Consider the following 25,154-nt stretch of genomic DNA (forward strand, 5'->3'; position numbering starts at 1 on the left):
CCACCCCCAAAGCACACACAGGCCCCTCAGTCCCCAACACCCAAGTCCCAGCCAGGAGCCGACCAGTTCTCCCCCGAGGAGGAGGAGACATCTGCTCTCTGGGTTACGTCGAGTAACTGTTGCCCCTTCTGCTGAGAAGAGTACCCGGCTTTTCATTCAGAGAAGAACTCCTCTCCCTCCATCAGACACACCCCAGCACCAGCAGGGGTCACATCCAAACCTGGCCCATCCCACGGGTCCATCACCCATCCCTGAGGATCAGGAAGGGGATCCTGGTCCAAGACAGGCCCAGGAGAGACACTGAAACACCCAGACAGGCTGAAAGCCACCCATCAACCCGCAGAGAGCACCAGCCCGAGAAGGACGCCTGAGCAAAGGACAGAGCGGATGGCAGCAGGTTTCCGGCCACGGGCCCGGCCATGCCTGGGGCCGCACGTACACTCAGACTCTCTGGCTGCAACACAAGCCGACAAATCCCATTTTGGCTCCCGCTGTCCAAGCTCACATCTGCAGCGTCTGCACCAACGGGCCTGACCGACACGAAGAAGCTCCACCCCGGCCCCTCCTGTCTACATGAAGGAAGGACCCCTTCCTCGGGGAGGCCCGGCAACTGGGAGGCTGGCATCGGGAGGCCGTGGCCGTGGCCGAGAGGCAGAGGCACCACAGTGCAACAAAAGGCTGTTGGTTCCACCCCAGCAGTGACATCTGGCCGAAAACCAGACGCTCACCTGATACACGTGGAAGGCATTCGCCGCTTTGCCCCGCAGAAACACTGATGGGATCCAGACGTTGATCAGCGCCCGGTTTGATCTGACCGAAACCAAAGATCAAAATTAGTCATTTCAATTTACAATGAGGATCGGAGGAAAACAGACTTCTCCCCTAAGAGGCATCACACACCAGAATTTAGGACAACATCGATCATGTCTACAAGTAACACGAAGGGCCTGGGTAGGCATGTTTGCCCAGCCCCCAGGATCATTCTTCAGGGACTTAGTTTAAGTCTATGTGTATTTTTTTATTCAGACACACAGTGTGTACTTTGGAATAAGAAATGGACTTTAGCTTTACAACTGAGTCAGCGTGACTCCTACTTTCTCTAAACCTGAGTTTCTTCCTCTGAAAAGAGGGATAATAATTGGAGGCCCCCACGGGGGTGTGGAGGGTCACGTGACCTGATGACTGCAGGGTACCTGGGGCACCCAGAGGGGTCACACCGTCTCCTCGCTGTGCCCCTCTATACCCTGGCCCCCGTTTTAAGATCAGACTCCACCCAGGGGCTCAGGAGACCGACATCCATGGCAATGCAGGTAACGGCTCTTTGGGGTGGGGGGAGGGGAAAGAGAAAATGGCAGGCTGGGATACCAGGAAGCCAGGTGCAAATACCCGCCTTGCAACTCTCCAAAACCACTGTGTGTGGCTCCAATGAACCAAGATTTAAATTCAAGGGCAAGTCATTTCCTAAGCACCTACAACGTATGATTTCATGATTTCCCTGGATTATCTCAGGGAATCCTCATGGGATATTTAAGGGGTCCTTCAAGGGTCCCCTTGGGTATGTGAGCTCTGCCTCACGTGACGGCTGTCACCTGGCTGTGAGTCGCTGGGTACATGGGCCCACTCCAGAGATCTTCCACCAGGCTGAAGGCCAGGCGTGCAGGCCGGAAACCCTGTCTCTAACACCTGAGGGTCAGTCCTGACGGGTATCACGAGGGCACCGCACAACTCTGGGAGGGGCCTCCACCTCAAGTTGTGCCCGGGCTCAGTGCCCCCTCCTGAGCTCTCCCTCTCTCTAAGGAGCAGCCCACAAAGATGTACCAGACTTCTGTGCTTACAACACAATCTGAGACGATGGGGGAAGAGCCCGGGACTCAGTGGTCTCCCCAACTCAGGCGTAGAGAGCATTATAGTCTCACAGAGAGATGGTTCTCTCCTGAGGCGGCATCCTTCCAAGCTCCGAGCTGAGGTGCTGACTTCCTCCACGGGGCAAAATCATCCATCAGCTCTCAGAGCTCCAAGTCCAAATGGCAATTCTGAGCCGTCAGGCTGGTTTGCACATTAATGGCACCCCTCCCATCCCTCCCCGTCCCTCCTGGAAAGGACCTCCCAAGGGTCCTAGCGCCTAAAGTGTTCCCTTGCATCTCTGTCCGGGGGTGGGTCGGGCACCAGCGGACCCAACGATCTGCTTTGCATTCACCTTCCTGATCAGTGAGTGTGAGACACCCCCGACTGGCTTCAGCATTTCTCCGTCTCAGAACATTCACCCCACAGCATGAGAACTGTTTACAGGGCCATTTCCCTCCTTGATATTAACTCACTTGTTCCGTCTTTTGGTGGCTCACTCATGCATTAAATAAATGCTGACTGAGAACCTACTATGTGCCAGTGGCTACTCTAGGTCCTGGAGACAGAGCATGGAAGCAAGACGACCCAGACCCTGCCCTCGGGGAGTGGGAGAGAGACAAATCCCTCTGGTTAGTAATTCACTGTGGTCCAAGAAGGTCCTTTCTAGAATTTCCATCTTTTTAAGGTGAGGGAGACTTGTTTTGTAGTGTAACATAGGATCTATCCTGGAAAACGTACCAGTACACTTGAGAAGAGGGGCTCCTGGGTGGCTCAGTCAGTTGAACATCTGACTCTCGATTTCAGCTCAGGACATGATCTCATGATTGGTGGGATCGAGCCCCAAGTCTGGCTCCGTGCTGAGGGCATGGAGCCTGCTTAGGATTCTCTCCCTCCCCCTCACCCTCTGCCCATTCTCCCCACTGGTGCACACTCTCTCTCAATCAAAATAAACATTTAAAAATATGTATTTAAAAATAAGAAGCAAAGTATATACTGTTCTTGTTGGGCTGAGGAACTATGCACGAGTACCCGAACCCCAAAGCAACCTGATTGTGAAACAGTCTGAAGACCAACTAAGTTCTTTAGGAGCTTATCATCAGGGGCACCAGCCAGAGTCACATCCAGTCACAAATCAGACCCATGTACCAAACCACTGCTGTTTCCATTAACTCAGGGGTTGCGAACTCATTCTTCCAGGAGACACGCAGAGAAAGAAATGAGGGCAGCAGGCCAGAGTCAGGCAACAGGGAAAAGGGGGCACTGTGGTAAGTGAAAGAGTACTTGCCCTGTGTGAAGGAGGCGGCTGCTACTCGGCTCTGATCGTGGCCTGGTAGGGATCGGAGCCCCCCTTGTTTTCTTTTTAAAGCGAAATTTAAATTCTTATGTGATAGCTTCCAAGTCTAAAATGTCAGCCAAAAAAATAATTGTTTTCTAATACCCAAGAAGAGAACCACAGCACATCTGAAGGCCAGACTTGGGCTGCAGGTGAACAGCCTCTCCCTCTATGATAACCAAATTGCCCTGTGCAGACTGAAACAGTGATCTTTGTTTCCCCCCCCCGGGTGGTCTTCTGGGAGACAAGCCAAACCACTGAGTCCTACTTCTAAAGGGGCCCTCGTGAGTAGATGCCGTGGACTTACATTTCAAAATCCGACAAACTCTGGTCTTCGGATGTTTGGCTCAAATCTCCGGGCACCTGCCATCAGGAAAGGGGAGAAGGGAGAGAGAAAATGCATCCTGGTTACCGTGGTTGGCATAATCACGCAAGAATCCTGCCTCCCAATGATGCTTACACATTTCCTGTTCAGAACAAGGTGAGAAAGCAGTTACTGGAAAACAGGAAGAGACTGTGTGGAAGGATGGTTAGAGACGGTGTTGGGGTAATAAAAATATGTCACCATGAGGAATCTTGATTACCTTCACAGAAAAAGGACTGTTAACCCTATCGAGATAATAGCAGGCCTATAAAATCGTGTAATTTTGGAGCTCTAAAGACCTGATTAGGATCTGAGGTACAAGATACCAGATGAGCAGTGGACAAAACAGCCACTGCCACCATGATGAACACAGACGCACCGAGGACATAAACACAAAAGGTCAACGTCTGCGCCCAGACGGCTCCATCCTTCCCTGTCACGATACACCAGCACCTGGAAGGCACAGCACAGCTGCCGTTCCTGACTCAGAAGGGCCCCCGGAGAACACGATTCGGTCCAAGAAACTCCACTCCCTGGCAGAATGGCAGGTACCCCGTAAAGCAGGTACCGAAATGGTCAGCACCAGGAGATGTTCAATAAATGGCGGTATTACGGTCACGGCCAGGGCATGAGCTTCTGATCGGATCTGAAGTGGCCAGAACTTAAGGATGTGGATCAAAACCAAGAGGAAAGAGTGCAAAGGGGGAGGGTGTGGGCAACTGAGGAAGAGAGCGTTTACTTCACACACCACAGCTGTCAGAGCTTTCCTGTTACCACAATCTGCATCGTTCTTCATAACAATCTGTCCCCCCAACCACTTCATAGATGAGGAAACAGGCTCAGGGAGGCTGAGACCTTGCCAAGGCCACACATGCAGGAAGTGGATCTGAATTCAGATCTGTCCAACCGCAAAGGCTTTTCTGCCAAACCCTCAGCAAACACGGGGAAAACCAGCTGTGGGGTGGAAGGAGGTGAGACCTGGACCCTTTCCCGGGGGCTGGAGATGCCAGAAGGCACTACTTAAAGACACAGTGGGTTCTCTCCGAGGCAGGAGGATGCCATGATTACGGAGCCTACACTGTGGGGCCACAAGGCTCAGGGTCAACCCCAGCCCCAGCTGTTCTTGACCCTGTGGCCACGAGCAAATCAGTTGCCCCCTCTGGTCACACTGTCCTCACCTGTAAAACAGGCAGGACAGTCATAGCACTCAGAGTTCACCTACAGACAAAATGAGCTGATGCCTACAGAGTACCCAGAACAACACCTGGGAGGTAGGACGTTCACGGTAACTGCACTGTACTAATAGTATGGCCGTTACGGAGAAAAGCTCTATGTTCTGTTATCCTTGGCACAGAGAATCTGTCCTGCCGACCCAAAGGCCGTCTCTCCCCACAGCCCAGGGGGAGGACACCCAACCTGGGCCCTGGACAGATGTGTGCAGCCAAGCAATTAAAATGGGCTCCATGAGCAGGTTTGGCTAAGAAGCTGCTATGGAGGGATTCCTTCAACCCCAACAAGGAGGTACATGCCTACCCCCCAACCTGAGAAAACTTCAGCTTAAAGGGACCAGGAACTCACTGGACTGGTTGGTGTGGCCCTTCTGTTATGGCGTCCGTCATTTTTCCTGTGGACGGCTGGGAAGACGGTTTAATCTATCAGGGAAGCCATGACACTGTGTCCCACAATCCCTAAGAACATCCACATGCTCTGACCCAGATACCTCATTCCTATGATTTCTCTGGAGGAAATAACCAAAGACACAGACCAAAATTTACATCAAAGATCATTCCTTTTTCGATGGCTGAGATTTTTGCAAATCATCTAAAGGTCCAACTGTAGAGAAACCATTCAGGAAACGATGGCATGTCTGTACGAGATGGCCAGATTAAACAAAAAATAGGTTACACGTGCACACTCATGAGGGTACAAGCATGAAAATGACTCTGGAAAAATACAGAAGAACATTAACAGTGGCTATCATTGATAATACAGTGGGAGTGGGGAGAGAAACAGACCAAATTTGCATTGGCTGTATTTCCATAAGACTAAAATAATCTATCTTTCGAATGAACTGCTTTAGAAAAAAATTTTAAATGTGCTTTTGAAGAACAAAATAGCTTTCCATGTGCGGTCATGAAAAGATCTCCAGGAAAGATCAAGAGAAAGCCTAAGCAGGGTAGAGGTGGTGGGTCTAACGTACTATCCTTAACGCACAAGTGCAGAGGTAACTATCAAGCTGTATTCGTCTGTTCCTGCATTGAGAAGCACTAGCAGGGAAATTTAAGACACCTAGAAAAGGAGCACCCCGTGGGCACCGGGGTGTGGGAGTGGGGGCCTGGGCAGCCGGCAGAAGACACTGAAAATGAGGTTATTTGGGGGTGCCTGGGTGGCTCAGTCGATTAGGCATCTGGCTCTTGATTTTGGCTCAGGTCATGATCTCGTGGTTCATGAGATCGAGCCCCAAGTCAGGTCAGCTTGGGATTCTCTCTCTACCTCTCTCCCTGCCCCTCCCCTACTTTCCAGTTCTAAATATATAGATAGCAAATACATAAATAGTAAATCTCTCTAAATAGATAAATAAGTAAACACTTTAGAAAAAAGAAAATGAGGGGCGCCTGAGTGACTCAGTCAGCTAAGCATCTGACTTCAGCTCAGGTCATGATCTCACGGTTCATGGGATCAAACCCCGCGTCGGGCTCTCTGCTGTCAGCACAGAGCCCACTTTGGATCCTCTGTCCCCCTCTCTCTCTCTACGTATCTCCTGAGCGCTTTCACTTGTACTCTCAAAAACAAAGAATAAAAAAAAAAAATTAAAAAAATAAAATGAGTCTATTTACTAAATATCCTTTTACATCATTTGAGTTCTGAAATAACGTACTGCCAATTGAACATTTAAATAAAAACGTATTATCCCGCCAGAAGAGAGCTTCTGATAGATTTTTAATGGCATAGCCAACAGCTCCTTGCCTCTGTTTCACAAAACGCTGCTTGGAACTGTGAATTCTTAAGCACAACTTAGGACATCCACCCATCAGTAAGGTCAGAATGAAACGAGGGGAAAGGGGACACTGGGGAGAGAGAGGTCACATGGATTGCACTTTTCTGGACTTTCTACACTGAAAGTGCATTGATCACGTAACCATAAACAGACACATATTATGTGTTAAGCGTCTTTCGTGTAACTGTGCAAAGTAAATAAAATACTCTGCCCGATGCCCAGCCCGCCCCCTGCAAAATGCACTTGGCTGAAATGCAGAAAGCCATGAAGAAAGTAGAGACTTTGCCTTCAAATGCTCTGGAGTCCGGGATGCAGAAAGACAAGGGGAGGCTCTGAAGGCCCAGCACCGCGCACACACCACGCTCCCCTTGGCTCTTCCACACGGAACCCCGTGGCACGGCTCCAGGACTCTAGCACCTTCTCTGGCATGGCCGTGGGGCGGCCCTTGGCCTCTCTTTTCCGAGCTTCCCCCTTGACACCCGGGTCTGGGGAAGGTTCCTCGGGCACAACAGGAGAAGCAGGTACGCATACTGGAGAAGGGACTGCCAGACTGAAGACAGCTGCCACACCATTTCGTGCATGGTGACACCATCTTTCGATCGGCCTGCTTTCACACTGGAAGCGAACAGAGCTCGGACCCAGGGAGCTGCACTCGCAAGAGGGAAGGTTCTGACTGGATCGACCCCACAAAGCTGAAGGAAAGGAGACCAGAAGGACTCAAGGAAAAGAGAAGGTGAGGGTGTTAAGGACAGACATCACTTTACAAGGCTAAGAACAAAGAAAGCTGCTTCTAAAAAGGAATCGATTCTCAGAAGGCAGTATTTTCTTCACACATAAGTTAACTCTCAGGGGTGCTGAGTTTTAAGGATCATCTTGGACAATGGATCTAAGTAGCTAGAAGGTGTTGAACCCTTCTGAATTAGGACATGGGCCACAAACATCCCTTGTGACCGCCCGAAGCTACAAGGAAAGCCTGGAGGGACACGTCTCTAGGATAGGGCCTGTGCTGGCTTCACCCTCAACAGGGGGCATAAAACAGGGATCAGCAACATGGATGTTCTCATTCACTTCTCTCAGGCCCTGGAGAAAAGGCGGGTCCCCACCTGGCCTGTGGGCTGGGGACTCACGTGGCAGCATGTGGATGCAGGAAAGGCAGAGCCCGTTCCTGGAGACACAGAGCAGCCAGCATTCCCGGATCCTCCTGGACAAACACCCCAGGTGCTGCACACACATGGATGGGGGTGGGGGGGGCAGGTGAGGCTCACAGAAAACACTCTTCTGGGCTGCGTTAGCAAAGAAGCTTCCCCAGTCTTTCCCAACTCAGGATTTCACGAGCTGCTTGGGGACGGGGGAGCAGAGATAGGCCAGCTCACCGTAGCCCCTCACAACTGGGCCAAAATGGAATCCAGACGCTGGTTCACCCTGCTGTTCTGACCTAGAATTCCTCAGACCTGGGATAAGGGCTCAAAGAACTGAGACTTGGCCAAAAAGAGTAACAAACATACTAAGTAAGTGCTTATTTAAACAGGAAGGGAAGAAAGGAGGAAGAGAGGAAAGAACTAATCAGGCAACTGCCAGAGCCACAGGAAAATCTCTTCCCTCCTCCCCCTTTCAGAATCAGGATGCAAGTAGGGGCAGCGAGAGTGGACAGAGAAACTTCCCTTTCCTTGGAGCGACCCTGACTTCCGGTCCCGAGGGGCTGCAAACACAGACACACCACCACCAGGCATCATCAAAGGCTTCCTGCGTCACAAAGTGCTTTCCCATCAAAATCATCCCAGATCCTCCCCATCCAGCCCTGTGGGCACAGGGGTTCCCCGTCCACCCCATTCCGCAGGCAAGGACAAGGGGATTCAGCGTGAATAAACAAAAGCAACAGAGATGCCAGGAGGCCAGCACCAAATCCCAGATGAATCAGCACGCCATCTTGGATGTCCAGCTCAGGTGAGCCCCAGACCGCAGCATATGGTGGGGCAAAACCACTCGGTTACCCCCAGAACCATGAAATCCAAGAAAATGGTTGTGTTTTGGCGTCATTAAGTTTTGGGGTGGCTTGACATGCAGCAATAGGTAGCCCAAAAAGTAACTTTCCCAGGGTCATTCGGCTGGTAAGTGATCGAGGAGGGAACGGCACTTTTTACCCCTAAAGCTACGCCGCCTCCCACTACAAAATCCCCGGTCTTTGCATTTCGCTTCTGCAAAAGGAGAAGCCCAGGAGATGGAGTAACCCAGATTCACCCGGAAGGGGCTCTGCTGGTACAGAGACCTCGGATGGAGTGAAGGAGGCCCGGAAGGACTCAATCGCTCAAGAGCAGATGTGCACAAGTGTCCACGTGAGTCTAAAATCCGAAGCCTTCCTTAACAAGCCTGTTTTCTTTGATGCGACGGGGTGATTTTTGGCACATGCCCGGCCTGAAGGAACAAGGCACGGGCCTGACCCAGTCCAAGGTGGCTGGCTCTCTCCCAAGGAAACCCCAGGTCCTTTCCCACCTTCGGACAATACATGCGTCAGCCTAGAGTCTGAGCAGAATGCGTCAAGTCTCAGTGGACTAACAAAAAATGGGATGTTCTGCGAGAGAAGTCACCTGGCTTCAATAAATCCTGGTTTCTTCCTCACCTACCCCGTGACAACCTGTCTCCGAGTGCCCTATTAGAGAGAATCAATAAAGATGGGAAGGACCACCCAACATGTGTTGAACACCTACTGTGTGCCAGTGTGTTCCCACGTGTAATCCTCAAATCACATGTGCAGCAAGTAACATCTCAAGTCACGTTCCCCTACCCCCTTCCCACAACCTGTTTGTACGCCCTTCCAGATTGAGCCAAAATGTGCATTCCCGGGAGACACCCGCCTAGACCACAGAAACTAAACACATCTCCACTGCCACCTCTATGGTTCACGCTGTGCGGCTGGCCATTAATCCATTGCGGTTAGTCTGTGTACCGGTCCCTCCTTGTGAGCTGGGGGACACGTGCACTGTGTGTCACGGCAGCCTTGCCGGGCACCCATCACACTGAGGACGCTGAATTAGTACTTGTGACTGCCGAGATGGAGAATGATGTGAGCTGTCTTTCCACAGTGAAATGTCTATTTTTAAACTGCTTCGGAGCAAATTTGCAATCCTCGTGCATGATAAGGATAACTTAGTTTGGAGTTAAGAAAAACCAGAGGAAGACAACTGTACTCTCTCTCTCTTCTAATTACACGGCTTTCAGATTTACCGCTCAGAAGAAAAGCAAAAGGCAGACGTTCCGGAGCAGCAAACCTGTGTCCCAATCACGAAAGGACACCCATGGTTTACATTTTCCACAGTCACCTTCTCCATCACGGTTCTTCTCGAAAAGCCTTCCCTTAAGCAATTAGCTCTCACTTTGTGTTGCCAAACACAACTATTTCCCAGCCCAACTGTACCCCTGCTCTCTCGTCTTGTTTTTTTAATAAGGAACAAAATGTGCCATGGCACGGCTGTCTTCCAGCGTGGCTGGCCAAGCCAGAGAGCAGACAGACCCAGGGCTGTGCTCTGAGTACTAAGTCGGCCTGGGCTTCCTGGCCCCACAGGAGGCAACCAGCCCAGGGCTGGACCACTTTCAGGCTTCTGGGTTTATCTATTTATTTGTTCTTTTGTTTTACAAACAATTAGAGGCATTTGCATGGTTTAAAAAATCAGCTGAGGTCAAAGACCCTCCATGGGGAGTAGAGAACTGGCAATGAAGAGCTTCAGAGAGTTTTTTATGCTGTCCTCTGGGAAACTCTGGAAGCCTGAACAAATGCGGACTATTACATTTCTGCGATGTAGGTTTTCATGTGTCTGCTTCTCCCCAAAGACCATGAGGATCTCAAGGACAATATTTCCAGAGCCCATCCTGGTCCCAGGCACTTAGTAATTGCTCAATGAATATTCCCATTGGATAGAAAGATGAACACATACAGAAATGGATAGTGGCGCCTGGCTGGCTCAGTCAGTTAAGCCCCCAATTCTTGATTTCGGAACAGGTCATGATCTCACGGTTTGTGGGACTGAGCGCCCCCAGGCTCTGCGCTGACAGCATGGAGCCTGCTTGGAATTCCCGCCCCGGCTTCCCCTTCCCTGCTTGTGCTCACACGGTCTCTCTCTCTCTCTCAAAATAAATAAACAAATGTTAATAAAGAAAAAAAGAAATGGGTAAATGGGTAAATGCATGGTTGGAGGAGAACAGGAATTTCAGGGAAGGGGCGTGAGGAAAATATCCAGTTAACTAAGAACGGACAACTAGTTTCTCTCCAAGTAATAAAGATGCATGAATTACATAGGTATACTCACCTGTCCGAGAACATACATTGCAACACCATTTACGGCAGTAAGAGCCAGGGAACTAGCAACGATACACAATAAATGACCTCTAGGATGTAGTGTCAAATGACAACAAACACACAACACACAGGTGACCTGAGGTACTGTTTTCATCAAGGACTCGGAAGACAGACACGCATCACGCATGCGTGCTTTTGCATCTGCATTAACCATTTCTAGAAAGACACACAGAAAACTGGCAACAGTGAATGCCTTCAAAGGAAGGACACTGAAAAGCAAGGGTGTGAGGGGGACAGAATTATTTTTTACTGTACAACTTTATACCTTACCAATTACACGCAGGAGGAAGTTACCCTTTCAAAAAATAAATGTAACAACCTCGACATTTTATCTTAGCTTTTATTTACTTATTTTTTGAGAGAGCGCGCGAGCGAGCGAGTGACGGAGGGGTAGATAGAAAGGGAGAGAGACCATCTTAAGCAGCTCAGTAAGGACCCTGACACAGGGCTCAATCCCATGACCTTGGGATCATGACCTCAGCCAAAATAAAGAGTTGGACGCTTAAACGACTGAGCCACCCAGGTGCCCCATAACCTTGAGACTTTAAATTAAAAGTATTCTACGATGGGGGGAAACATGACAGTGACTATCTCTGAGGTAGGGGTGTAGGGAGTCACCAAGAAGGAGCATCAAAGAACATTCTGGGGAGACGGCAAAGTTCTGAGTCTTCTGCTACACAAGTGTGTTCAATTGTCAGAACTCAGTAAGCATTCGGTCAAGATGTCTGCATTTCACTCTATGCAAACTTTCCATCAAAAGCTTTTTTAAAAAAGTAAGAAACACTGAACTCCAGTCAATATCCTCACTAAAGTCGTTTGGAAGAAACATATACTAATAACTGTAATTTAGTTTGAAATACATTTTTAAAAAAAAATTGTTTTTAATGTTTATTTATTTTCAATAGAGAGAGCACAAGTGGGGGGAAGGGTAGAGAGAGAGGGAGACACAGAATCTGAAGCAGGATCCAGGTTCACAAGCTGTGAGATCATGACCTGAGCCAAAGTTAGAAGCTTACCCGACAGAGTCACCCAGGCACCCCTGAAATGCATTTTTAAAAGATGAATCGATGGGATATAAAGGGAGAGAGCGAAAGGGATGGGTGGAGGGATGGAAGAGAAAAGTACAGTCAACTGTTAATGGTGGACTCCATGCGATGAGTATACAGGTGTTTATGGCGAAATTTTTCAAGATAACTCTTTTAAAATTTTCTAATAGAATGTTAGGAAAAAACAAGTTTTGATCAACCACGTAGAACAATGGAATGACCTTTCTAGTCTCTGCAGAGAAAATGACAAGATATTGCTGTCTTACAAAGAAAATATCAGTTTACAGCTGAAAAATGTTGGAGAGAAAGTATTACAGAAGTGTGTCAGGTGGTTAATAAAACTACTTTGTTTCTCTGGATTCTGAGACATTAGTGGTATTTATCACGTGTTTAAAAATGAAAATGTGTTGTGATTGATCAAATTTGTTTTTTTTTTTTTTAAAGGACTGGATTGGGGCACCTGGGTGGCTCAGTAGGTTAAGCGTCTGACTCTTAATTTCAGCTCAAACATGATCTCACGGTTCATGGGATCAAACCCCACATCGGCTTCTGTGCTGATGCCACGGAGCCTGCTTGGGATTCTCTCTATCTATGCCCCCTCCCCGGCTCAAGTGTGTTTTTTTTTTGGGGGGGGGGGCGTGTGTGTGTGTGTGTGTGCACGTGCACACACGCACATGTGCTCTTTCAAAAACAAATCACTGTAAAAGGTAAAAACATGACTGGGTCGGGACATGGGTCAGCTGGGATGGAGCTGACTTCACCTGTGGCCAAGAACAAGCCTCTACCCTTCTCTGAGCCCTTCTTCCTGCTGCAGAACAGGGCAAAAGCAGCTGCCCCATGGGGCTGCCAGGAGGGCTCAGAAGGCCCCCCCCAGGACCTACCCCACCGAGCATCTGGCGGAGAACAGACACCCCCCGCTAAGCGGCAACCACTCCCATCATTCATGGGTGGAGTTCAAGGGTGCTGCACAGACAGAAGGTCAGGACCCAGCAGCCCTCACCCACGAGTGAAGGGCCAACTGCCCCATTCTACAGACACACACACCTGCCAGCACTGAGATGTTTGGTCCACCAATCCATGCTAAGTTCCTCTTAAGGGCCAGACACTCTGGTACCAGGGAGGCGACAGCCAGCAGGGACAAAGCCCTGTGGCTCACATACCCTACAATCCACAAGGAGAGACGGTCTCCAGATAAACCCATCAATGCCGTTAAGTGTCCAGGTCCGCGCAGAAGCAAAGGGTAAGTAAGGCTTCCAGGAGGGGGAAGGGCAAAGCAGCTGGAGAGGAGGCTGAAACACGAGGGAAAACAGCAGGACTCTGGTCCTCGCTCGGACAGTGAGAAGTCCCGACGGGAGGGAAGCGAGGGAAGCCTGGGCCAGCTGGAGTTTCGCTCAGTCTTTGCGGCCACAGAGCGGTGGCTGGAGGCCGGCAGGAAGGAACAGCCAGGGGGCCCCCGCACACGCTTCTCACACACACCCCTGATCGTGAGTGCGTACAGGGTCATTTGCCACCCTCTCTGCCTTTCCATCGACAGACCGTTGTAAGGCTCGCCTGTAAGAGAGTACAAATCACCAACTGTCTACAGTTTCTCTGGGCTTCACTTACCAGGACATAAAGCAATTCTTCAGAATCCTCAGCAATCTCCAGTGAAAGGTGTAGGAGAGCCGGGAGCACCAGCTAATCTGAGCTCACTCCTGCTACAGAGGAGGCCCCTGAGGCCCGGGGGGTGGGTGGGTACACACGGCCTCACCGGGGCTCCTCGCTGCAGGCTCCTAGAACCTCACACCACGTGCGGGGCGGTGGGAAGGTGCTTACCTGCTCCTGACAGGTTCCCAGCTTTCTAGTAGCCATATCCCTCCCCCAGGCCCTCTTTAGCAGGAGAAGGTTCCTCTTTGATCGGACCCCCACTTCGCATATCTAAGGAAGAGATCCTCTTAAACAAAGAGTTAAAAAAGCGTGATGTTTTCAAGAAGAAAAATGTTCAGAAACCACTAAGGAACTGCCTCATTCATTCTCATTTCACCCTTACCTCCCACGGAGCGGCCAGAGAAAACGAGGCACAGGGCAACCAGGAGATGCCAAAGAAAAGCATAAGGTTTGTGCAAACACGAGCATCCAAAGCCGGCCTCACGAGGATTGTGGGTAAGTGGAGTGCGTGTGCAGGACTTCCCCAAGCACGCGCAGACACAACCGTGATGGTCACTTAGAGCCCAGCAGGGGCCACCAAGCAGCACTCAGGAGCAGTAACAGGTACTGTGGGTGTTAGAGCACCAGGTCTGAGCAGCTCAGTATCGCCCAGCAGTGGACGAGGGTACGTCTGGGTGAACCCATTGGAGACATCAGACTACAGGGACAACAGAAGGTTCCTGCCACGTCTATCACCTCTGACGCTGTCTCCTTGCAAACAGCACCCCCTTCTCCCCCCGCCTCCACCGCCCAGCCCCTTGAGTGCACAAGGGTAGGCGTGTCGCTGGGGCAACCCTCCAGGGCAGAGACAGTGGCACATTCACGTTGCCAATTCGAGCCTGAAACCCAGGGCCTCCCCATACGGCAGATCAGGGACCGGCACACCACGGCCCGTGGGCCAATCCCAGCCTGCTTTGGTAGACAAATTCTCGCTGGAACACAGGGATGCTGGTACAACCTTTATCATCGAGGGCGGCCTTCACATTACCTCCACAAGGTCGAGCGACTGTGACAGAAACAGTGTGGCCCGCCTTCCTAAAACACGTGCTATCTGGGCGTTTACAGAGAAACTTGGCCAACTCCTGATCCACTTGATGACGGAACAGCCAGAGAAAAATTACTGGTAATTTCAGGGTAACAGTCAACTCTTCTTGGCGGGGAGGAACCACTGATTTGATTTCCACAGCCCAATGAAGTGATTCTCAGAGGCTAAAGAACGAAAGGAGGGCCTGGATCGTGCCCGAGAGGACTGATGATATACGGCATTTAGAGATCCAGTCACTTATTTGCTTTTATCCATGAAATGCCCAGAGGGAGCTCTCAGTAGATGGTGTCCCACATCCTGCCAGAGGCTCAGAGAGGCTGAGTGATGCGCCCAGGGACACAGCGAGAATTCAAAGCCAGGTCTGGCTGAATTCCAGGCCGCATTCTTTCCACTACATCTGCTGCCTCTCCACCAAGAAACGCGGGTCCAAAACAAGCATACAGGCTCATCTGGGAAGGAAGGAACCCGGAAGACTGAGCGCCTCTGAAAGGCGGCTTCTTGTAACGAGCAAAGAAGGCGTTTGGGTGGTTAGGGGCACGGCGCGCCCAGGCGGGTTGCCGCTAACGACACGCAGGGACAGTATTTTTACCGTCGCAAGCGCAGCGATCCCATCAGCACTGAGCAGGCGCTGCTCATGTTCAAGTAAAAGCGAGATGGCTCTGGAATGTCTCCTTCGGGGGTCTCACTTCTACTGCTTACAAACATGAAAGCCACACCCTGGATGCCATTTCAGGCACCTGGGGGCAGGGGTAGAGGGGTCTGCTCCTCAGGAAGCTCTGTACTGATCACTTCGGGCTGCAGAGGTCCTCAGGGGACACAGGGCCTGCTGTCCTAAGGTAAGGCAGACCTGGGTCTCGCCACTTACTAACCAAGAATCCCTGTGCCCTGGTCTCCTGGTCTGTAAATTGGAGCCAACACCCACGACCTCGTCATGTCTGCACGCTGCCCAGGGCACTGCCACTCTGCTTTCGGAGCAAGCTCTCAGTTACGTGCCACTCGTCACCCTCCCATCCCAAGCCGCCCTCCCGCCTCCCTGCACAAGGACAACAGGAAAGCCGTCACAGGCAGCTCACAACCTCAGTCTTTCCCTTGGGCTCATGTTTGATAAGAACCCATTTTCCACTTTTCACAATGCACCCCATCTCCTCATCTGTCCGGGGCCCCTCGGGGCCCGTTCACCGGCCACGCCTGAGTGCGCCAGCCCCCGTGGGGAGGTCGGGACGCGACAGCAAGCTGTCGGCTTTTTCCCCAGCTCCTGCATTTTCTAGAGCCTGTCGGCCGCGCCATGAGGAGTGGAGAAATGACACGGCCTGCCTTCCCCACGGGGCCAGAGACACAAGGACTGAACCCGGGCTCCACCTGTCAGAACAGAAACCCAGCTGCCGCACCTCTTCTTTGCTGTGTCCTCTCTTCTGGAATAAAGGCTTTTTATTCTCTTTCTCACCCTTCACCTCTTTTCTCATTTACACTGAGCTCGCATCTGCATTTGCCACACATGTGGGAACGATTTATCCCAGGCTACAAACGTACCCGTGGATTTTCCATTCCTTGTAGTCTCGAGGCTTCCAGTGGTTTTAAGGCAGACCCCTCCTCCTGAATGACATTTTACCAGGAACCCCAACCTTAGTGGCCACACCACAGCTGCTTGACCGGACAGCCATCTGGCAGCCACGGGCTGAGGGGCTCAGGGCAGGGCAGGAGGAATGGCGGGCACAGATGGGATGGCCAGCAGGCGCCAGGGACAACAAGGAAGGATCCGCCCCTGGAGCCTCCAGATGGAGCCAGGCCCTGCTGGTGCCCGCGCTTGGATTTCAGGCTTCTGGCCTCCACGACTGAGAGACAACCAATGCGTGTTGTGCTGTCGTCAACCACCAGACCTGTGGTCGTTTGTTATGCTGACTCCCCTCTTGTTCCAGACCAGGCCTTGTTATGTGTGCATTTTATGCACAGATGGGGACGAGGACTCAGGACTCTGAGAGGTGACCCGACTTGCTTAAGGGTGCAGGGTTCCTGGGAGAGGACCCAGGCAGCGTGGGGTCCGGTACCCACTCCAGGACAGGACACTGTCTCCACACAGCATGACCAAAGTCCCGGCGTCCCCAGCCCCGCCCTTCCCAGTGGTGAAGCAGGCAGGCACTACTCCCCTGCTGGGCTTACTATGGATTAAGTCAAAGAAATTACATACTGGTGGGTTGTATCCCAGGGCCTGACACACAGGAGGCACTTGGAAAGTATCTCAACGCATGAGTAAGGGAGGGTCAAGGTGTCCCTCACTGGTAAGGACGGTTATTTCCAAAGACCGGGGGGTAGGGGCTGGCTGGAAGACGTGTTCTTCTATGAGGAACGTGGTGACTATAGGGGCAAATCGTGTCCTAAATTCACCCACATGACCTGTCCCACTGTGCTGTCAGCTCCTGGAAAGGCCAGAGGGGTGGGAGGGTAAATAAATCCCATAGAGCAGTTCACGCAGGTGATTAGCCTTAGGAGATCCAGTCTGCAGGACTCAAAGATTATGGCACTGAGAGAAGAAATTAGGAAAGAATTCTTGAGCTGAGCTCTCTGTCCTCAAACACTAAAATGGCACATTCCGGAACATGCCTCCTCGACAACCTGCACCACGATGCTCAACGCTGGAGACTGGCAATAACTCCAAGACAGCACCTTCCGGGAATACTCACCCATGAAGGTTAACTGCCCCACTCCCCCCACACCAGTGCCTCCCACAACCAGCTTGACAATGGCCTCATCACCACTGGTCAGTGCCCACTCCCTGGCACTAATGACTGAGGGAGCCAATCACCAAAACCCTCCATCAGAGCCCCAAACTGCCACCCACACAGACAGGACATAAGACATAGTCCTGCCAGGGAGAAATCTGTCTACTTTTCAATCTACTATCACCAGGCAATAAATAATGAAGTTTTGCTGATTAAAGACACCAGGCACAGTGTCATTTAACATCTGTGATATAATCACATCTCCCAACATGGGAGGTTTCCCCAACCCTTTGAAACGGGCAACTCTTCAAGAAGATGTTTCTGGAACTAAGCCAAAGCAGCAGGAGCGCACAGTCCTAGACCCACAGCCGGCTCCCGCTCTGTGTCTCATGTGCCAAGAGGCAGCAGGCAAGTCACTTCGCTGCTCTGAGCTTGTTTTCCCCCCAAGGAAAGGGAGGGGCAAGATACAGGTGTAGACCGTGGCTGTCCTCGGCCTGGCACATTCCCCTCCTGGGAAATCACCTTACAAGAGATCTGGGTGGAAAAAACCCTACGCCTCGACCCCAGAAGAGGCACTAAATCTCTTAGGTCAAACAACACATCCTGCCCACGTGGTCCTAGTGACCAGTTCAAGACTGGCCCACGACAAAGCTGGTTTGATCGGAGACAATGTTGGGGATGTGGGGGGCAGCGTTGGACAGAGAATTGTATTCTTTCTCTTGAGGACGACTGACAGGAGGAACAGCCTGACACACTGCTCACCAAGCTCTAAACTTTTCAGTCATCCAGCAAAACCAATTCCTGGCTTTGCTGAACCTGCTTTAGCTTCGGTTCTGTGCTTCTGTCCCCGAAAACACCCTAACTGGTACAGAAACAACGGCCCCTTCCGGCTCCAGCATTTCTTGCATTCTGTATGGTTCCCTACAAAGGTCAAGCCATGAAAATGAAAACCCAAAGGAAATCCTTCCATTTCCTGCTGCCAAGGACAGACTGTGAGCGATCTGAGGACACAGACCACGTCGGTCTCGCCTCCGATCCCCAGTTCAAAGCACAGTACTCGGAACTCAGGAACCCAAGCACCCCACGACACAGGCGCTGGAGGAAAAGATCACGAAGACAAAGGCTTGTCAGCCGGGGCCCCTAGATAAGCCTGACCTGTCTGCTCAGCATCGTTACCACGGCCATAACCACAGCATCACTGCTCACGAGCGGGAACTGGACGCCAGGCTCTAGCGCTCTGCACGCGTCCTCTGACGGAACCCTCACCACCACCCTGAGAAGGTGCCCCCTGCAGAAGTCACCAAGGCCACCGGCGACGCTCCTTCCGGACGCTGGCAACGCCGCGCTCCCCCTCTCGCCCGCAGTGACATGCGTCCGTGGGCCGTGCTCTGCCAATGGAGAGAGAAGGGACGTGTGCCCTACCTGGGTGGAAGCTCTGAGACGGAGTGTGAGTGCTTGGCCAGACTCTTTCCCTCTCTGTGGTGTGGGTCTGGGTGCGAAGACGGTGACGGTGCAGCAGCCCAGCCAACCGCGAGGATGCGGAACGTGACTGAGAAGGAAACCTCCGTGTTTTCCGTACTGACCTTTTAGAGCTGTTTGTGACTACAACACAACCCAGCCTCCTCTGACTGAAGGCCTACACCCCATTTTGTAGACGGGAAAAGTGGGGTCAAAGAGGTAACACGCCTTGTCCAGAACCATGCTGTTACTGCAGCAGAGAGGCTTGCAGAACACGAGAAGCCGTGGCCACCGTTCCTCCGGTTGTGAGCGGTGATTCCGCGGCAAGCCAGCCAGCAGGGGGCTTTCAACGCCAGCCTCGCCCGCTCGCTCCTGGTTGGAATCCCCAGGCACCAGGACGGAGGTAATATGGTCAGCTCTGCACCTGAGAAACCCACAGCCCACCCTAAACAGAACGCAACTCCCAGATCCCACGTTCTCCAAACCCCCAGACCCGTGAAGTTTCAGGCACGTGACAGGATCTGCAACGGGGTAGAATAAAGCAAGCCACAAGGAGACAGGGACGAGATAAAGACAGAAGTAGGACTTCCGGACTGGAGCGGAAGGCTCTGCACACAAAGTCCGGCCACGGGAGCTCCAGGTTGTCCATTTCTCCACAGTCGATCGCTTCTTTCTACACAGTCAACTGAAGAGAAGCAGTCGTTTTGACCCAGATGCCTTGCGACCAAAGAGTGAAATAAAACCAGCCCCAGGATCCTCTCAGCCCACAAAATCACCCACGATGGCTTCAAAGTGACACATCTCCTGGCGTTAGGACCTGCAAGAACTCTCCCCCAGGGGCGCCCCTGCAGGTGACGGGGACACGAAGGAGCAGGTGTGTTCGGCAAGCTTCCTGTGCTGAGCAGCCTCCCCAAATGCATCCCGGTGGCTCCCGTCTCATGACCTTCCTGCCCCAGCGTGGCCCCCTTTCCCTGAGTGCAGGGGGCCCCGGCGACTGGCTCCTAATGAAGAGGGAGGGTAGAGGTGATGGGGTGCTACTTCCCAGAGTGGTTACAGGTAACCCCCGTCTTCCTCGTGTCCGCCTCTTTCTGGGCTTGCTGATTTCGATGAGGCAAATGGCTGCAATAAACCCGTGTGGGGAGGAAGGAGGGTGGCCTCCAGCCCACAGCCCAACAGGGACTGAGGCTCTGGATCTGACAGGCCGCGAGAAACAGAGTCCTGCCAGCAACCACACTCGAGAGCCAGGAAGCAGACCCTTCCCGGCCCGGGGCCTCGCGAAGTCTGCAGCCGGGGAGGCTGAAGGCCAAGCGCACCCGGCTTCCTGCGAAACCATAAAGTACGGTTATTTCGAGATGCTGTTTCTGCCTCTAAGTTCTGGGACCACTTGCCACGCGGAGATGGAAAACCAGCAGAATCCCCGAGACGTGCTAACGAGCTGTGGGTGCTGTTTCCGGGCTACCCTTGAGGGGGAATCAGCCCCAGGGATCCTGTGGAGCCAAAATACCGGGGCCTCAAATGCTGACACTGTGATCGACCCGAGCCCATCAAGAGGCACCAGCACGACTGCGCCACACTCATGTGCCATCTGCACTACTGTTTACTAATGTAGTTTCTCAAATCAACCCGCCTTTTTTCTTACAAAGTCTACTTAAAAATGGAATCACTCTAGCAAAGAGCCGATCGACGTTACTTGCTATATATAGAGAGCCAAAGCCAACGAGTGCAACTTTCTGAAATTCAAAGCGTCAGTGGTTCTGATCCCTGCCTGCCTTAGAAGCACCTGAGTCGCCAAGGGATGTCCTGGCCACGCTTCAGAGACACCCCTCCAGCTGACCTGGGGTTGAGCCACAGCATCTAGACTTCTAGACGCCACGGCCGACCAGCACCCTGCCCCTGAGGCCCCTGTTCACCGTGTGAGGGAGTCACAGAAGCAGTCAAGACACCAGCACTGCTGAAAGCCCCAGGCAAAGAAAACCACTCCCCTCCCTTGCAGGGCCCATGTTAGTTAACACTGGGCTCATGAGCCACCTGAAATGATCCCGCCTAAGAGCAGGACCACATGCCTCACACCTTGGGGAGCACGGATCCGAGGACCGGGTGTTCCTCCCTGCTGTGTCCTCTCAGAACACTGAGATGCAGAAGAGCAGACACCCCCAGGCTAGGGGCAGACCTCAGCGCAGGTGGGGTGTCCTCCACAATGCAGGCTGAGGGTACAGGGGACAGTCTGGGACCTGTTCTCTGCATCGCCAGTGCCCTGGTCAGCCCCCAACTCACAGAGGGCGCTAACTAACAAGGCACCATCCACACTCGATCTGGGGGATGGACAAGACTGGGACCAGCATCCGGGGGGAGAAGCAATGTTCCAGAGGGGGGGCTGGGGGGCAGAAGGGGCATGTCTTCCCCAGAGAGCCCTTACTCTCCCAAGAGTTGTCTCTCCAATTAAGCTCTGGCTTACTCTGACGAGCCACCGAGGAAAGCACGAGTTCGCGCTGTGACTGATGGATAATTTCATACTCAAATTGGAAACCGTTTAAATCGAGACCATCAGGAAAATCAGGGGCGGGAGACATATGATAGCTCCTCACACATGACAGCAAACAAAAAAAGAAAACAGCAATGTTGATCGTCTTGTGACACATAAATCCACAGTCCCTTGCTGGCGTAGGCAACTGGCATAGAATGTTTAGCTTGAGGCAAATTCACCGAGTATTTCCTGGGCATCCAAACTTCAGATGCTACAGTGAGGAGCGGAAACTAATATGTATTCATTCAACAAATACTTAAAAGTCTCTACCCGGAGCTGGGGACACAGTCGAGTATAAAGGGATTAAAGGGAAGACAGCAATTAAACAACTCTACCCCGAGCAGGGTAAGTGCTATGTAGAAACATAAAGCACGGGGGTGCTATTTTATTAGGGTGATAACAAGGCGGTATCTGACCCCCTGCCGTGCATGATTTAGAAGCGTTATCTCCTTTAACTCAAGCCTCATACAACTCTCTCTGGTGGGCATCCCCAGTCCTGCTTAACTTTTTGATTTTTAGTTTATTTATTTTGAGAGAAAGAGACAGAGCGCGAGCAGGGAGAGGGGCAGAGAGAGAGGGAGACACAGAATCCCAAGCAGGCTCCAGGCTCTGAGCTGTCAGCACAGAGCCCGACGTGGGGCTCGAACCCATGAAATGTGATATCATGGCATGAGCTGAAGTCAGATGCTTAACCGACTGAGCCATCCAGGTGCCTCCCAGTCCTCTTTACAGACGAGCACAAGAAGACTGAAAAAAGCTGATACTTCCCAGCTCGGTCCCTTATTCGTCACAAGGACTTAGGGACAGTATCTATTTTACTTGTACCTTCATTTCCTCATCCCTAAAAGGGATAGGAGAGCACTTACTCGGGCTTGCTGCTGGAAGTAAAATACTTGTGAAAGAATTGGGCATATAGTAAGTGCTCAAAAAACAGTAGTTGTAGGGAGGAACATCAATGCCCCTCCCATTTTTAAGGACCTCATTATCTGACACAGAAGCAAAAAGATAACCCCACCAAAGCAGCGGATAATATCCATAGACAAACTGTGCTGACTTACACCACTGTTTCCTCTAACAGGCCCATCCCCCTGACCGATTTCTACTCATCCTTCAAAACCCAAGACAAACATGTCCCATTTGAAGCCTTCCCAGTCAATCCCAGCGGTTAACTCGCCCACCCCTGTGCCACCATTACACCCACTTCTACAGAAGTCTTTCCAGTTTGCTCATTCATTCAACAACCACATCTGGAGAGCCTACCACTTGTCACACACACTCACACGCCACTGCAGATTCGTGTGAACGTACCTCTGGGCTCCCCCCATTGGACAACTAGCCTCTGTCGAGCGGCAGAAGCAATTACCTGAGTGTAATTCAAGAGAACAAATGAATCAACAAAGGAGGACATAAGAAAAGTAGACAAAATGGGTGGCCCAGCGGAGAAAACAGGATTACAGAAATCCTGAGCAAGTTAAAAATACAAACCACTCACTACCGACAAAGCCACAAAAAGCGCTTGAGAACGAGCTGGCCTGTGAGGGACGGAAAAGATCTGGAAGACAGGGAAGGGAGGAAATGTCAACTCATGCTTATGAATGGAGAAAGCCGGTCCCAACCGGCTGTTAAAAATAGTAAAGTACAGGTACATACATCTGTCTTTATGTAGATGCATAAGTGTATCTGCAAGGATAGATACCAAACCTCTTCACGGGAAAGATCTCTGGGAGGGGGACACCTGTATTTTGTATTCTGTCCAGTGTACATTTTATATATGTATGTATTATTTAATTTCTTTCAAGAATATATTCTTATTTATATAACTTAGAAAAAAAATGGAAGTAGGTCTTCCGAAATTCAGAAGGCAGAGGAGCAAGGCCCTGCCACTAGCAGGGAGATCAAACGGAAGGGGCAGAGCTCCGTGACCCAAGGGCCATTAGTAAGAGGCGAGGAAGAAGGTGACAGCCAGGTCCTGCTTCAGCATCCACGAGATTCTTCGAGCAACAAAGCTAAAAAGACATCAGCACTGTATCAAGGTGTTGGGGCCAACAGATGGCTGTGGACCTTCCTATAATGGGAAAGAGGTGATTCCCATTAGAGGCTACATGCCCCCATGCTGCCACAGGCAGGGATACCCCAGGACAGCAAAAAGAAAGCCACTTGCTCAGAAAAGAAATAAAAACCTAACGGGACCTGAGGTTTTTCCAACTTCATCAGAATTGTTGGCCAAGTCAGATCACAAATGCCCCGCTAGAAACACCACTCAAATCACAACCCCTCATTTTGGTGTGGACAAGCCCCTTGAGTATCTGGGAGAAAACCACTCGAATCCTGGTCAGTAAAATCATTTTCCTCAAAAATAAGCACAGCAGCTCTGCAGTCCCCATTGGCAAGGGGGGCGCTCAAGAACCCCATGGATTCCCAGATGGCGCTGTATATCAAGAGGTCGTTTCCAAACGAACAGATCAAGGGAGGCAATGGCTTGGCTCTGTGCCGATTCATCAGGGATCCCTTTACCGAGATGCACCTGGTTCCAATCCAATCGCATAATCTCTCGAAAGAAAGACAGCACATATCCAGCCATAATCTACTCTGGATCCCACAAACCAACTAGCCAGAGACTCAACTTGCAAGAAACACAGAGCAAAAACACCATTTGTTTTTATGGGGAGATTACATAAATCTACTTCAAGAAAACGGGGAAAGCTTCCAGAGCCAACTGGAAGATCGTTTTGATGCCCAGATGCCACTCAGCTCAAAGTGTTCACTGCCCAACACAGCAGCCCTAAATTTATAACGGGCCAGGAAAGCAGGAAGTACAGATGGGCCTTTGTTTTTTAAAAAAAGATGATAAAAATTAGGAAGAAACCTAAAAAATAAAAATGGAGAAAGTCACATGTAACTGGTAGGGAAGGGAACTCTATTATCACAAAGAAAAATTTATTAAATTAAGGCATAAGTACATCTAATATATCTAATTAGAGGGTCTGTACAAGTGTAATCGTGTGGTTCTGTGTCCTCAGAAATACGGTGTTAATGTAACAGAAATAAAAGAAATTACATTAGGGTTTAATGTCTTGGTCAGAAAGATTTATAAGGCAGGGTGGGGACAGGCTAGAGCAGGTTGGGGAGGTCTGCAAAAATGAGTCAAGGACAGTGCTTCCCAACCACAAGGGACAGAGGTCCTTGCCCAGAACAACCCATACAGGAGTCCCACTGGAGGCCCTAATCACAGGAGCCCCTTTTCCGTGCTAATGACATCGTACTGAGAAACTTACAGGCCGATAAAATACACAACAGTGGGGAGCAAAGCAACACAAGGTCCTTTTGTGGGAGGCAGGAGTGGAGTCCGGGAGCAGCTTCCGCAGAAGGCAGAGTGAGGTCACAGCCACCCCATTAGCGAAGTAAGAGCGGGCCTTGCTGGTGCCAATCACATGTGTGTGTTGCCAGCGCGGGACTCCGCTTCATCCAAATGTGAACTTCCGGGTCAGATGGAAACAAACAAGGAAGATAGGCTTGTTTCAGAAGGACTTGGTAGAGAATCCAATGGGGCACAGTGCCTGTCAGCACAGGCGCATCTTGGCTGCCAATTCTGCTGGTGGAGCTGTGGGCAGCAAAGTCGAACGAGCCATTCGCAAAGCTGTGCTGGGGAAGGGAGAAAAGGTAACAGGGGGGCCAAAAGCCACCTTGTAATTGTGGCTTCTCTTTCTTCAGAAGCAATGGCAGGAAAGGTGCCAGAGTTAGACCTCTGTCCGTGTAGACCTCTGTCTCCGAGCCAAGTCACAATGCA

General features: G+C 51.2%; 1 protein-coding gene across 4 annotated transcripts in view; it reads right to left on the bottom strand.

Annotated features, from left to right (window-relative positions):
• SNX29 (sorting nexin 29) overlaps positions 1 to 25,154 on the bottom strand; it is a 497,129-nt gene that overhangs the window by 136,431 nt on the left and 335,544 nt on the right. For 3 of the 4 annotated variants that reach the window (XM_060648525.3, XM_060648528.3, XM_060648526.3), the window contains 2 exons: positions 3,486 to 3,541; positions 729 to 810 (listed from right to left, as the gene is read on the bottom strand). The exons of the other annotated variant lie outside the window; for it this stretch is intronic. In XM_060648525.3, coding sequence (XP_060504508.2) covers positions 729 to 810; positions 3,486 to 3,541 — 138 coding nt within the window. The remainder of the gene's footprint in view (positions 1 to 728; positions 811 to 3,485; positions 3,542 to 25,154) is intronic. 4 annotated transcript variants of the gene reach the window in all.

Source organism: Panthera onca, chromosome E3 (genome assembly GCF_046562875.1).
Source record: "Panthera onca isolate mPanOnc1 chromosome E3, mPanOnc1 haplotype 2, whole genome shotgun sequence".
NCBI lineage: Eukaryota > Metazoa > Chordata > Mammalia > Carnivora > Felidae > Panthera > Panthera onca.